Here is a 16183-nt window from a genome sequence, read left to right on the forward strand (position 1 = left end):
ATTATAAAAAAAATACATGTGTCTTATTTTTATCTAAGTTTTAATTAACATATTCAAAGTTTATTAAAATTAGAAGGGGGTACATGGTTGTGTTTTCTTGTTAGAACTGTGTTTCAAGATCGAACATTTATTCGTAACACGCGAGCCACGTTACAAATCTCTCTGAATAACGGGCAAACGTGTTTCTCGGACTTTTTTGTGTCCAAAGCCCAAAGATAAAAAAAAATCCAATGGAAAGTATATAAAATATATCTAAACAATGTCTGAATATCCCGCGGCTTTTAGACGCATTTTAGACATCTCTTGGAGCCACGCCAGCGAGATCTTTGGGCGCTCTTCGTTCCGACCCTGTCATTTCGAATTTGCAAAGTTAGGGAGAGTTAACGTCTAACGATTAGCGGGGCGATGAAAAGTCAGATAGGATCAGTCGCGAAAGTAACAGACGGGTGCGTTTAATCGTTTGTCAGCCTATGCTCAGATAGATGTTTCTTAAAAGAGGCAAAGAAAATTTCGTGGAAAAATTGACCTTGGGAATAAAAGCTCGTCGGACAAATTCAGAGAGCAAGCTAAAATTTACAATTAATCAGCGAAACACTTTTCGACGATTGTTGATTTTTCTCTCAGCAAGGTCAAGTTTCCTTACAGAAATTTAATACTGACAGTATTAAGTGAGCCAGTGATTAATCACTTATTTTGAGTATTAAAAGCACTAACGACAATACTAATATTCAAATTAAATAATTAATTACTGGCCATTTTAATATCTACTGCCAATATAGAATGCTACTCATACATTTTTCTTACACACTAACATTATTTTAGATAATAATTTATCCACACAAAAAGAATTTTGTTTATACCTCTTATGTTTACTTTTAACTAACAATAAGTTGTTAATGTTATAAAATATTGATAGAATAATTAAACTAACATTATTTTTATGTAAAAAGGATTGTTAAGTGTTATTTTATTAAGTTATCAAAATTTTAATAACCAATATTATACTACATTGAATCATTGAAAAAAGTTTGATAATGGCTATCAAATGTTGAGTGAAATAATGCCAAAATGTAAATATTACTAATTATAAGTATTATTAAATTTGATTAGGCATACTGAATATTTAGAAGAGTAAAATTATTTTTTATTGTATTAACCAAATATTTAATTGGCATTATTTCATTCAACATTTGGTAGTTATTACCAAATTCTTTTTTCAGTTTAATTTGAATTGGCACTGTGAAAAATTCACTTATAGTAGCATTTCAAGATTAAATTTCTTTAAGTAAGAGAGTACGAGGTCTTGATTCCGGAAGCTCTCATCCTACATTTTTCTCCCCATTATCATCCCGTTGACGTAACTCCAACATCGCGAATGTTACTCGTTCCCCAAACTTGTTTATGCTGCGAGGATATAAATAATAACTTCAACGTGTGTCACGCTGATATTAATAATGCGGGCCGTTCGCTTGGGATTGAATTGTGATGTTTCGTTTTCCTCGGCGCGAAATGAGATATTCAAACCATCCATCTCAAAGTAAAAAATCACAGCTGGATCGTGTCGCGCGTGGTAATGGGTACGTAAGAGATTTGAAATAGATAAAAAAGAGAGAGAGAGAGAGAGAATGAGAAGAAAACCCAGCGAAAATGTGTATTTTCGGAAACCTCGTTTCTGCGAGCGACGATCCTCGCTCGCGGCCACTCGCGCTTCGCGAAACGGCGATAATTTGACGAGCGAAACGGAGGATTTATCGCGGCAGGATCGCCGACGGTCAACAATCGTACGATCGGCGGTCTACCGCCGCCGACGTCGCGGTTACGTAAGGGGAAACACGCCGCGGTCGGTCCCGTCACCGGACGGGCGTCTTAAAATACGCGCCAAGGAAATAGCCTAGCAGAAGCCTGAAAATAGCCGCGCACCGCGTCACGCGCCGCTCGGCCAATAGCATTGCTCCACATGCTCGCTATCCGCGAGACGCGCCGCGACGCGTGTCGACGCGTGTCGCGGTGAACGGATGCCGCGACGCCGTGCGTCGAGACGTCGCGCGCGCGGACACGCCAGAACGCGCTCACCGCCGGCGGCTGATGTCCCGGAAATGATCGTGGGAGCGTCCGAGCGTCGATTAATCGCCCAACGATCGACCGCGGTCGTCTCGCGCGGCAAGCGGGCGGACACGCGGTCCGTCGTGGCGCGCGACGGCGCGTCCGTCGCCGACGGCGCGCGCCGCCAGGCGGCGCTGACGCTCGCGCAATGATTCGCCCGATTCGCCGTGTCAGTCTCGCGGAAGCGGAGGTCAGGTTAGCGAGTCGTTCGCGCTGGTCACACCGTGTCCGGGGAAAATGACGTGCGTTCCGTACGTCCGCGCCTCGTGATAGCTCGCGCGTGCAGCGTTTCGCAGCAGCAACGGCAGCAGCAGCAGCAGCAGCAGCAACAGCAACGGCAGCAGTAGTAGCAGCGGTAGTAGCAGCGACAGCATTCCGGAGCGCTCTCCGCTTCGGCACGTTTCTTCCGTCTTTTCCTCCCTTCGCGTTGCGTGTGCGCGCGCGAGCTAGCGAACGAACGAGCGAGCGAACGAAAGAGAGAGAGAGAGAGAGGGAGAGAGAGAGACGGGTCGCGCGTTACTCCAAGAGTGAAACGTGAAGTTCCATCGGAGGTTCGTCGTGGATAAGCACGCGCGCCGCCACCGCCGCCGCCGTCGTTGCGCGGCTAACCTAAATATTCGGCGGCCGTAACATAATCTCTCTCTCTCTCTTTCCTTCTGCCACTCTTCCTCACCTTCGTCTCCTCTCTCTCTCTCTCTTTTTCTACATTCCCCTTCTTCCCCGTCTGGTTTTTTTTCTCTCTCTCTCACTCCGTTGACACGTCGTCATCAACGGGCAAATCGTGCTGCCCGTCAACGGCTCCGGCGAGGATACCGTAGTGGGTCGAGCGCGAGTGCATGTCGCGCGGACACGTCGCTCTTCGAGCAGTGAGTCGAAACCGCGGTGGTGTGCGCGCCGCGCTTCCACCATCGTCCTCGTATCCGTCGGCTCGTCACGCGGATTCGTCACCACCGCCGTCGCGTTTCGTAATTTCGCACGGAGGCGGAACACCGTGGGATACCCTGCGTCACGACACCTTCGGTAGTTGAAGTTTATTTTACTTCTTTCTCTCTCTGTCTGTCTGTCTCTCTCTCTCTCTCTCTCTCTCTCTCTCTCTCTCGCTTCTTCTGCCGCGTCCGTCTTCGTAGGCATTTACGTGGTGCGCGTGGATGAATTTACGTGGCGAGCTCCCAGTAGCGGAGTTCTCCAATCGCGAGGAAATACATCTTTATCAGTTTTTTGTTAGGATACGTCGCATGGGCTGGCGTCAAAGCCCCCTTCTTCTTCCCGTTCGCGTTCCTTTCAGCTGAGCACAATGTAACCGGGAGTATATTTTAGAAGGAAATAAGAGCCGAGGATTTATTAATTTTCTGTCTTCCGAATCGAAAATTTTATACAAGTCGAAAAGTGCGCAGTTTCTTTAGTTCTTGCTGAACATAATTCATTCCTTGAACTTATATGTGTGTCTTCTGTGTGTGAAAAGGATGGTATAAGGAAAAAAATGTTGAAATCTGTGTAAAAGAAGCTTAGACATTTTTTTCTTACTTGTGGAACATGATGTTTAAAGGACAGGCTAGGTAACTAAAGACATGAATGTGACTTGTACAACAATGTGAATTTTTAAAAGTAAAGTTAACTTAGATATAACTCAACTCTTGGCGTATGCAAGTTATCAAGGTTGTTAGATTTAATCATTAATAATGTCAAATACTAAATTATAAAAGTAATTGCTAATAGATAAAGTTTAAACGACAATATGTAAAATTTAATATAGATATTTAAAATAAAGTTCAAGATGTTCAGTCCTGTATGCGAATACTCTAAAGAGAGATCATGTATTTTCTTAAATTCTCTTTGTCTTATGACTTGGCATTTTCAAAATAAATAGAAATAATCTTGTGTGCTTTGAATATTTGGCAGCCTTGAACACAATACGAAGCACAGTATTTAGAAAATCGTCTTTGGAATGGCATTCATTAGTTTAAGCAGTTTTCAGCTGTTACATTCGAGTGAATGAACTTCTATTTATAAAAGCTCGCTGATTGTATAATTTATGCTATTTTTTTTATTCGCCTAAAGTTTACATTTACAACTCCGTTGCGCATTCCGTTATCCTCCGTACTATTTTTCAGTACAGCGTAACGAACATATTTTCGTCTAACAAGTAATTTTGTTCACTTTCAGAAATTGTTAGTGTGAATGAACGTACACGGTCACTGAGAGGATAACATTGGTGAAGCATCTACGAAGTAGTAACCATGGAGGACGGCCATTGTAAAACCGTAGAAGAAGTGGTAAATTACTTCAATGTCGATCCTGACCAGGGATTAAGTCCCGATCAAGTCAAGAGGAACCAGGAGAAGTATGGTCTCAACGGTAAGTAATTCTTCTTTCTCATACAGTTGGATTTTAAAGGTCTTGATAAACTCGTGGATTGTTTCGTAATACCTGTTTTAACTTGAAGAGACCGGTTTGTATTAAAAAAGAACGCAAATCTCTTAGTATCATATGAATTAAATATTAAATACTCATGAAATATTCATGAATGAATTAAATATTTATTCGCGCTTGTATTAGAAATTAGATTAATAAAATAAAATTGATGTCAAAGATTATTAAATGTTTAAAATTAGCAAAGGGGAGCCGTGTATTTTTACTATTTACTCCGTCTTGTGAAAAGACTCGAACTCTTTAACATGCAGTAAGTAGTCACACGTGTACTGCACAATAAGTACGCGTTAGAATTATCGTCATTTCAAAGCGTTCAAAGAAAAGTTTCCTTATTTCTGAATCACCTCTATTTCTTTTCAACTTAATCACTCTGTATTTAAATTCTAAATTAACTTCCTACTGAGTACATTTAAAACAAATCGAAAGAGCTCTTAATGTCATTTAGCAACGTGATTTTCTGATTGAGAATTCGTATTTAATTAAAAAAAAAGCAATCAACTTCAGATTGCTCGAAGAAAGGCGCAATAAAAACGGCTGCAGGGTGCTCTCTAGAGATATCTGAGCGTATTACGTAGCACGCACGGCGCGGAAGCCTTATCATGGAGCTCGCGGAAATAATGCGCGTTTATTCGCCGTCGCGGTGCGAGGAGCACGGGTAAAAGTGCCCTTATCAGCCTGATACGTCGACCGTGTGTGTGCCACGCGTGTTGCTCGTCCCCACCATCGCGCGCGAGGGTTACCACCGCCAGCTGCCATCGCCTCGAACACGTGTTCGGAGCCGTAGTTTTCTCTCAATGATGATTACGCATGTGTCGTTTGATTCGCAAGGGTCGTTTTTAATTCCGCCGTGCTCCGTACGTCTACGCTACACAGTTGAAAAATTTGTGTTAAATTACATGTTAAACATATATCGCATGTCTCGAACGGTCCATTCAAGTTTTTGTGTTAATTTAACATAAAATAAATATCTGCGTTAAAAATCAGTATAAGTATTAAGGAAAAAATTAATAAAAAAATGTAACACTTTGATACAATTTGATAATAGAATGTGGAAACATTCTTGGTAGAAAACGGATCTAGTCGATCTGATTCAGAATTTAGAAGTTAGTTGTACTTACATTTTCTAACTTGTCACTGGTTAGTTACAACATATTCGTATTCAATGTTTGTACAGTTTGTGCCAGGTATGCCTGGGGTCCGATTCTAGAGTCCACGTTTTGTTCTTAATTGTTTTTACGTTAATGACTATTATAAGCGGATGCTGCGTTAGCGATCATGAATGTATTGTAGTGTTAGTAAATTATGTTTTGACAGCCGACCGATGTAATCTCAGTTTTGATCTCAGGTGAAATCTCAGAAATATTCCAAAGCTTAATTAAATAGAAGCGGATCAAAGCCTTTGATAATTATCGTCACAAACACTCCGTTGTTGACTATCCTTACATTTATTAAAGAATACGGTAATGTCTCGCACCAAGTTTTATTATTACCTGTAATCGTCAGAAAAACAGCTCACAAAATATATTTTCTTATTTTCAAATAATAACACTTTTTATTTTCAAAACTATAACTTATCTGATATATCAAAGGCTTCGATCCGTTTCTTTTCAATTAAGCTTTAGAATATTTCGGAGATTTCACCGATCAAAACTGAGGTTACCTCGGTCGGCTGTCAAAACATAATTTACTAACATTACGATACATTCATGATCGTTGACGCAGCATCCGCTTATAATAGTCATAAACGTAAAAACAACCAAGAACAAAACGTGGACCCTAGAATCGGACCCCAGGCATACCTGGCACGAACTGTACGTAACTGTTCAGTTACTATTGAAGAAATCGATAAGATAGAGATGGCGCTGTTTTCAAAAATATTTGAGCTAGCTACTGTCAGCTAGATGTGCACAAGATCTCGATTTTTTCTGAGAGCTTTAAATTGAAGTTATTTTATTTTGTAAAAAATCTGTTTAGTGATTGAAGATTTATAACATACATAATGTGAACTATAGATTTTCAGTACTAATAGTGTACATCGAAACGTAATCTCTACATACTGAATAAATAACAAGATATACAGAGAATTATAAAAGGATTATAAATTATAAATAGTTCAGATTAGATAGCTACTAGGAGAAGTGAGCGTTACATTACTAGACAGTAGTTATGTAAGATACAATTTTTCCATCTCATGACTAAACAAACCTGAGATTCAATTTCTACTAGAGATATTTTTTCAGTTTTAACATTTACAATTTAATACGTATATTTTATTCATTTATCTTAGAATTTATCTATTAAAACTACATTATTTTTATGTTATTTCTATTTTTATTTATTCACAAATTTTATTTTAACATTAAGAAATATCGATTTGACATAAAATATTCAAATAACATTATGTTAAATTAACACTTGAATATTTAAAAATTCAACACAAAAATTGTTACCAGAATCGGTTTTAACATAAATACAAATGTTTTTCACTGTGTACGCGTAGATTGCGTGTGCAAAGTACCCTTTTGAGCGCATATTTTATACAAAAAGAATCGAGAAATTATATTTACTTATTTGGAAGGAACATTTCGTCCGATTTCGTATCTTAAACAGTTATTTATCAAATTGTGATAAATTGCTGATTGTGTAATCCTCCTCTATCGTAGCCCCTTGTGTATTGCACGGAAAGAAAAGTAGCTGTCGTAGTTAAAAACTGCACATGGTAACTAAATTACGTCGTAATATATGGACAGCTAATATCTTATCTGTGATTTTAAGATTTGAAAGAGTTTAGCTACCTGAAACATTAATTTAGCTACAGAAAATATTTGCTATGTCCGAAATATACTTTATAGCTAAAAGTTATTCTAGGTTAATTAACTACATTAATTAGCTACCAAGTGTATTACCTACGTATCACTGACATATCGGTTAGTTCCGATAACTATTTTTATGTTGATATACGATGTGATTTGCATGTTTTGCTACTTTACTAATGTATTAGGGACAACAGTAAATCGTTTTGCTGTAATTTATAAATTTATAGTTACGACAGCAAATACAGCCTTAGCAAATTATGGTTAGCTATAACAGGGAAAATTTTTCTTTCTGTGCGGATATATTGCCTATTTCGCAAAGTTATAAATTATCAAAACCGCGTGTAATTATTCGTGTGTGGCTTTTGATTTCTACGTGTCACTTTATTTTGAAAAACTGCTTGTGATGCGTGTATCTATCGATGGTTTACAATAATGTAATCGGGGACGTTTAAATTATCGACATTCCAATTTCCGTCGCTGACAAACTGCTTGATCGAATCGCATGTATTTCGGTCAACACTTTGAATTATGCTGACGTCGAAGATTCAATTATTGCACTTGAGAAATAATTCTTTTGTGATATGAATTCTTTGCGTCAGAACTTAATCCGGCCTGATAACGCGCGATTAATGCAATTAATTAACACGTCAATCAACGTGACTTATATTGTGATAAATGATTTATTATTTTAATGACCTATGATTTACATTGTTTACTTGGTCTAAACGTTAAAAACTTCGATGATATAGGTTTTTAATAACGATATCCATAAAAATTGAATATGCGTTAAAAATTATTCGAAATATATGAATACAAGCTGCATTAAGTAGTCAAATAAATTTTTATTTCCTTTCTCTCTTTCTCTCTAAAGAATCACAACACACGTGGCACATAAATAACTTGAATATAAAAATAGAGCAGAAGATACAAAATTTTATAGAAACCACTTTATAATCGGCTCAATATAGAACTCACTAATTTTTTATTTTGCATCATACGTTTATACAAACTGCAAAAACTATATATCACTGTGTGTGTTTTAAATTTTTTCTCAACAAAATAAGACGCGCTAAAAGAATATTTTTTATCGAATTCCGATAGATTGGTCCATGGTCGAATTAAATTAGGATCGCTAAAGCAACACACATAGTTGAACGAACGAAATATTGATACGTTGCTTTGTTTATCGTTACTTTTTAATGGCCACAAAATTAATACTGTTTGATAATCACGCGGTTCGAGGAAGAGGAGGAGTACGCACGTGTTTTGAACGGTTTATTTTCACATGCATAAATACTGGTTAACGCTCGTCGAAATACCGGACGTTCCTCTTCCGGAGATCGAGCTACGAGAATCTGCCGAGATGAATTATCGATGTAACTATCTTACTCGTTCTTCAGAGATTTCTCTAAAATATGAAAAGAAAAGTCTCGGAAGCTTCGTTACATCGAGAGATCGTGTATTAGTGGAAGTAAAGCAAAATAGAAATTGAACATTGCTTTTTGAACGTCAAACGCAATTCTCTTACTATAGTTCAGCTTTTGTCAAGCAAATTACAAGATCAGAGAGAAGCGGGAATACGAGGGGAAGTAAGACGCGAAAAAGTTATTTCAATGTTTATTAGTTCTAATGCAGTTACGATGCATCGATCATATCGTCGCTTTGGAGAAGTGCATAACCGCGTGCACGGGCTGCCCGGGGATTTTGGGGCTATTCGCGTGTATATATTGCAGTAAACATTACGCGGGAATTACGGCGCGGAGCTACAAAATAGGCGAGTGCGCGGCGAAGTATCGTCTTTCGTTTACGAAAATAAAATACAGCGAGCAACAAGTCCGTCGAATCTTATAGTTAGACGTTATCTGGCGTGTTCCGTCGCTATTTTGACGCTCCTCCGAAGCGCTCCGAATCCGTGACGTGATACAATTGTTTTAAATAACACGTGGTGTCGACGGACGGAGTAGCTCTCCTTTCCCACCTGCGAATTTTTTCTCTCGGCTGAAATACGATCGTGAATTGTAAATCTTTGGCCTTGAGCATCGTGAGCTCGGTCTGCTTTAAAATTATTGGCGTTCAATTGAAATTAAAGAGATGAGACTTTGACTTTTCAGGGGATTGTACCTTATAACATTGAAACTCATCAATCTCTCAATTTTTCTAATAGTCTTAGAACATTGAAGTCTAGGAAAAAGCCCAATAATTCCTCTGACGATACCTTCCGAGATGTATCACTCATACGGAATAGGCTACAATTACGGCTATAATCGCTGTATTTTATTCTCGTGGGAATACGAATCCTGCTGAGATACTGCTCGATAATAGAATGATGATGATTTTTTATTAACAAACAAACTCGTTTTTATCCGCATATGATTAATATATGTATCTGCGAATACGTACTTGTAAAAAAAAACGCATATCCTGTAATAAAATTTATGTCTTCTTTCTGGTATAGGTAATAGGTTCAAGTTTTTCATAAAAAAAAATTGTATTACGTTATAGTCTTTGTCGTATTGCTCAATTTTGATAAAGGCCATTATGAAGTCTTAGGAATGTTATTAACTGGCTTTTAGTTTGGTTGATACAAAGTGTACTATACAGCACATTTGTTATGTATAGAATATCAAATAGCATTCCCTTGCAATGAAAAATTAATCATATTACTTTTGCATTTAATATGCCGCGCCTTAAATGACCTTAAGTTCAATTTTTAAAATTAGCTGGACGACGCTGTGAGCGATAGGCGCACGTAATACTTTGAGGTTCTGATCGATCTAGTAATACGACTGTGTTGAGAGTTTGATGGATAACGTAACTCAATTGCACGTGGCCGAGCGTTGCGTTTGGCAGGCTGCAATGCAGCTTGATGGCCGACGTTAATTGCGTGAAGAAGAATAAAAAAACATAATCTTATTTAGGGTAAATTTGATTCGACGGCGAAGTCGGTCTTCCTTGATTGCGGAAATTTCCAAGCATTGGCCTAGTGCGCGTAAAATACAGCGTTTGAAAAATTGGAGCGTGAAAAAACTTTTTTTTTTTAATCGAGCGAAAGATCTTGTTACAATTCACTGTATATACCATGAGAAGGTAGTTTAAGTTTTTCATTATTTTAAATTTGAACGATAAAAATGTTAATTAAAAATCTTTCGTAAAAGTGAAAGATAAAATTGGAGAGGACAATTTTTTTACGGGCGAAGAGTTGATGATGATTATAATATTTGAAATCAGGAAATTAAAGAAACTTTATATTGCTTAACTTTCATGAGGTTTTATGTCCAATGCAAATTAACTTTGATCTCGATTTAACTTTTTATATTTTTTTTAGTTTTAAGAATTAGATAAAGAGTGAGTTAAACTGAGGTCAAAATTAAGCTACATTGGTAGAAATGGATATTAGAGATAAAATTAGAAGTACAATTGATCAAACGAGTGATCAAATTGAGAAATTAATTGATTGAAGATACATTCACATTGATGCCATACGAAATGAGCGTTCGACACTTGCTTCAAGATAGTGCTATCTTTCATGGAGGCTTTTATTATGATTTTCATCGGATAAGTATTATAAATGTAGGCAGACTTTGTACGCATTGTGATAAAACATATTGTTGCGTAACGTGGACGAGGCCATCTAAATTGTAATGAATATTTATAGGCGTTGTCTCTCTCATTTTCCAATTGCTGTTTGCACTCATAGTGAATTTTGTATTACATATACATAATATTTTAATACGAAAGCGCAAATATCATTTGTTATTGATGAATAAATTTAATTAATGTGTTTTACATGCATATTTATTTAGCAGAAATAAAATTTATTTGTTTGTATATGAATTTTTAATATTATTTTTTCAATAATTTTTGCAGAAACATGAAGCACAAACGGAATAAAAGGAAGAATTTTCTTTAATAAATTTCTATAGAAATTCCTTCTTCGTACGATATTAATAATCTTTCATTCCAATATAATAATATTGAAATGAATATATAATATGATATAACTGCAATGCGTAAATTTCTATTGAAATTCATGAATTAACGCTAGCTTAATCAACAATTGATTTACAAAGTACATTTTGTAATTGTAATTTTTAACCGTATTATTTGTTTTCTTGTTGTTTTTCTGAATTATTGGACAGTTAGTGGAAAATTTTATTTTTAGAAATACGCGATTATTAGTAGTATGAATCAGTTCAACATTTATCAGTTCATTAAAGTGACGCATTATTCCAAGATTTCCACTGCTTTATATATTTTTATTTGCATGTTGAAAAAAAACTCACTTATCAGTTTATAAATCAGTCTTGATACAACTTACCGTGAAAAAGATCTGCATTTGAAGTCGATCTAATCAGCGCGGGGAATTATCTACATAAATACTACGCGCAATTGATGTCTGATGAACATCCTCAGAGATTCGTATCGATGACGTCAATTCATATCGATTACGATTTATATTTTCGCAGGAAAAGCACAAACGGACGTCAGTCGCGCGATATTCGGCGAACGTTATCGTTGAACGTACGTGTATCACGACTTCTCCTGTTTGCACCCGTTCAAAGATAAACAAATTGTAGGTAGTTACACAGACTACACAGAGCGATCTCGCTAACTCGCTTTATCAAGATGCGGTCGGGGAAAATTTCTCGACGAATAATCGCGCGGTAGACCGCACGCTACAGCGATAAAATGTCGTCGCCCACATAAATTTGCATTGCATCAGCTCGGGAAGAAGCTTTTCGACTTTCCGAGCCCGAGAACTCGGCCTATGTAATCGCCGGTGCCGCGTAATAAATACCGAGGGTAAACTTACCGCGCAGAAATTTCCATTTACACTAATCCCCACTAACACTCGCGTATCTTAAAATCGCATGCGAATTCTTGCGTGTTCAATGTGCATTTTGTACATACATAGCCTTCTACTTTTGAATCCTAATTGTCTATTATCGATTTTCTCTTAACGTGAGACTCGCAATCTTTTTTAATTTATCGTAAGATGAAGAGCCCACATTTCTAAAAAAATGCGGATACTGAGTAATTATTAAACTTATTTATGAAAAACGTAATCGACGATACATGAAATATGATCTTTTTTAAATAAGCTTGAATGAATTATATTCCTGTCATATCGGATAAAATGTCATTCCGATAACGATGCCGTTATCACGAATTAATGAATTTTAACAAGTCGAGTTGTGCAAAAAAGTTTAATCGTTCCGCTGTGTTTGCCAGTACGAATCAATTTGTCTTCACATGTACTAAGCAGTCGCAATTGATATTTTTTTTATTTATATTTGCTTTGTGCGCGAATATTTTATTCACGTGCATTTAACTTGGATTTCACCAAGATACGTCGGTTCTGCATCTACGTGGATAGAGTTCGTTCGCAGCGTTCGTTTCCTTATCTTTTTAGGTCAAGGATTAATTGTCGATTCAGCAATGACGTGAGTAATTGAAGAAAAGATTATGTACATATATATATCTCTTCTTTGTATAAGAGTTTTGTAACTTTTCGGTATCTTTTGGAAACTTCTTCGTATCAAAGTTTTATTAATTAAAAAGAAATATCTGAAGAGAACGGCAATTTATTGATATAATCAGAGTGAGAAAAATGCAACAGCTCGTAAATGTAAAATAAAGTGAAGACACGGATGGAAATAGATGCATTAATAATTTTATCAGATTTAAACTTTCGTAGCAACCAATTATTTTACCCCGGCGCCAAGCTACGAAAGAAAGTAGCGAATGGCGCTATGTGGCCAAGCTGAAAGCTCCGGGAGCTGTATTCCATTTAGTCTTAATCCGCCTCGCGGGTAAAAGTGTCCAACACGTGCTTTTACACGGTCATAATTGCATTTCTTAATGTTCTCGGGCTCTTTGTGTTTCTCAACGCATCGCGCTTCGCAAGTCACCGCGCACGAGGGACATCTGACGTGGACAACTTTCAGCGTAAGCAACCACGTCAGAGCAAACGTCGTTGGCCGATTCATTATTAATGCGCTGACTGTGAAGAGACGTTTTCCGGCGCCTTCCTTCGACTCGCGATCACGCGATCGCGTACGAAGGCCGAGGTGCATTGCGACGGCGATACGTAATGACGCTAAGTTAAATTTTTACGAGCGTATTTTTTAATTCAGTTTTCTTTAATTTTTTTTATTAAATATTGAACATATATGTACATATTTTTTATATGTATAAAAGAATGTTTCTTATTTCTTATTTTTTTAGCATTTAAAAAGTATTTTCTCTAGTCTCATATCGAAGACAATACAATTTCGAATGCAATTAATTCGTAACTTTCAATATTCTGCTTTAACGATTTAATTATCGAACTCTTTTTCATCTTGACATAATTATTTTTAAATCTTGCTATTATTATTGCACAAAAATATTAAAAATGATAAAAGATAAAATTACATAATTTATTTACGTAAAAAAATTGTTTCTTACTAGCGTTTCTTCTAGCGTTTAAAAAGTATCTTCTCCAACCTTGATTTATTGAATATACATTTTTTAATGTAATTTTGCATGTGTGTCAATTCATAACTTTAAACTTTTTGCTTTAGAAACTTAATTATCGGATTTTTTAAATTGTCTCAATTCGCATTATTACCGTTGCACCAAAAATCTTCTTTACAGTAAATAAAATAAAAAAAAATTTTCAAAGTTGTAATTACATAATATGACATAAGAGTCAATCGTACATTGCATAATGATTCGTATCGTACTTGAGCTTCATAAATAGCCGCAACGGCTACAAAAATTGCTTGGCGCTTAATAAATCGCTTAATAAAACGTACATGTATGGTGAAATTGCATTAGGAGTTGACGCGACTGAGTGAGGTTAATTCATTTTAAGGTCGCTCTTTAAAGTCGCGGCGTGCCGTGATATTTAGCGCGCTTGGGCGCCTTCTACCACTTCGATATTGCTTCACGCGATTATCCATTTAATTAATTTATTCTCGATCGACCTTCGTCTCCATATGCTCGAACTTTATATCCATTATTATTCCTCAACGATACTTTCTTCGTTACGTTATTTGTTCGCGATTGCGATTTTTTACTGTTTGGAATGTCGATTACGATTAGAATTATAGCGTTCTTTTTTTCTAAAAAAAAAACACAATAGAAATTAAGGAATAATTGAATTATTCCGATCGGAATTTATTCCGAACAGTTTCATAATACGTGCCCTGACATGTGTCGTTTTAAACGTAACACCATCGCAACAAATTCAAATTCCAAATTTCTTTGGCTTTACAATTCAACTATAAAGTATAGTTGATTATATTGTGCGCAGAGACAAAAAACGCTCAAGTTCATCCTCGTTGATACGGATAAATTCATCAGAAACTAATGTTGACACTTTATCTCTTAAAACTACAAAATTCAAATAGACTTTTGCAATTTTAACGGAATAAGCCTTTGGGGAAACCATTAAAAACAAAAAAAACGCATTGACAGTAGTATCTCAAGGGTGATATGAAAATCTATTGGTGTTAAATTTAAAATATTGAAATATACACATATACATACACAATACAAGTGCAAACCGGTTGCATGCCTGATATATATTAACATTAAGAAAACGCTCAGAGCTTGAAACTCGAAGGACATGTTATAAAGACATTACGTTGATTAAATCAACAAACTTTAAATGAGAATAAGGGAATAAGCATTGCCTTCACTGTTAAAAAGGTAATGGAATTTATTGCATTTTAAAGTTATACATTAAATTTAATATGTTTACAGCTGAAAAGCATACGCATGAAATTCCGTGTAATATTGATAACATAAAATTTACATTAAATGTCTTTAATGTAGTTGCTTGTAATTCGCTTCTGTTACATCGGCAAATTCTGTTGCCGATTTTGAACAGTATTGTCACAAAGGAATTTCGATTAAAATGACGTTTAACGTGCTTTACATTTTAAGACGTAAGAACTTTGAAATGACTATTTTTTAAATAAAAATGTAATATTAAGTTTAGAAGATTTAAAATTCTTATACTTTTATTATAAAACTATAATAATATATGGCGCATTGCTAATTTGCAACTGCTTGATTAAATCTGTATACAATCCACAGTGAGAAATACATAAGACGCGTACTTAAAGTCAAGTTTGTAACCAAGTCTCACCAGCATACTCTTATTATTTACTTTCTTCTCGCCAAGTCGAATGCGTTAAAAAGAAAACCTAGAACCAATGCAAATAGGTGCAAAAGAAATAACATACGGTCGTACGCGGTTAACGAGGCTTCGGCGAAAACTTCCAACGGAAACTCGCAAACGCCAGCGAAGTTTACTTTGGTTTCGTCGAACGCTATATCGCCAAGTAGTCTAACCAATCGATAGAAAACTTCCACTCTTCTGTTTCTTAACAGGAAAAACACGGCCGCGAGCAATCGAGAATCTTATTGCCGCGGAAATGCAAACTTAAACGCGGAATCCACAAACACGATTCGATCTTTTAAAGAGTGGTTTTGCAATGTTTGTTTACTATTTAAAGTAAAAATCTTACAATTTGTTCGACACTTTAACACATTTCGAAATAAATTTTTTTCGTCATTTAGGTAGGTAATGTTATAATTGATTAATAGATCTGTGGCATGTTGATTTCACTGTATTATTCGTAATTTTGGGTTCTGATGTAACAATTGTATACACCAGATATAAACGTTACGAAGCTTGAGAATGTTGTTTTTCTTTGATGCTAAGTTTGGATCTTTGTTTAACTCATTTATATGATATTGTGCACAAAATGTTCTAAATCCATACTCGAATTTTCGTATGTGCATAATGCTGGTCTCTCAGGGAAAACACATCACGTATT

General features: G+C 36.3%; 1 protein-coding gene across 9 annotated transcripts in view; it reads left to right on the forward strand.

The window, feature by feature from the left end:
- The window catches only part of LOC105193852 (calcium-transporting ATPase sarcoplasmic/endoplasmic reticulum type), a 49460-nt gene that overhangs the window by 7028 nt on the left and 26249 nt on the right, over positions 1 to 16183 (forward strand). For 7 of the 9 annotated variants that reach the window (XM_039446274.1, XM_026135422.2, XM_026135421.2 and 4 more), the window contains exon 2: positions 4267 to 4458. In XM_039446274.1, coding sequence (XP_039302208.1) covers positions 4341 to 4458 — 118 coding nt within the window. In that variant the 5' untranslated portion in view covers positions 4267 to 4340. Of the gene's footprint in view, positions 1 to 2288; positions 2499 to 2531; positions 3124 to 4266; positions 4459 to 16183 lie in introns of those variants that run through there. The other 2 variants (XM_039446277.1, XM_039446276.1) reach the window with 2 other exon arrangements.

Source organism: Solenopsis invicta, chromosome 2 (genome assembly GCF_016802725.1).
Source record: "Solenopsis invicta isolate M01_SB chromosome 2, UNIL_Sinv_3.0, whole genome shotgun sequence".
NCBI classification, from domain to species: domain Eukaryota; kingdom Metazoa; phylum Arthropoda; class Insecta; order Hymenoptera; family Formicidae; genus Solenopsis; species Solenopsis invicta.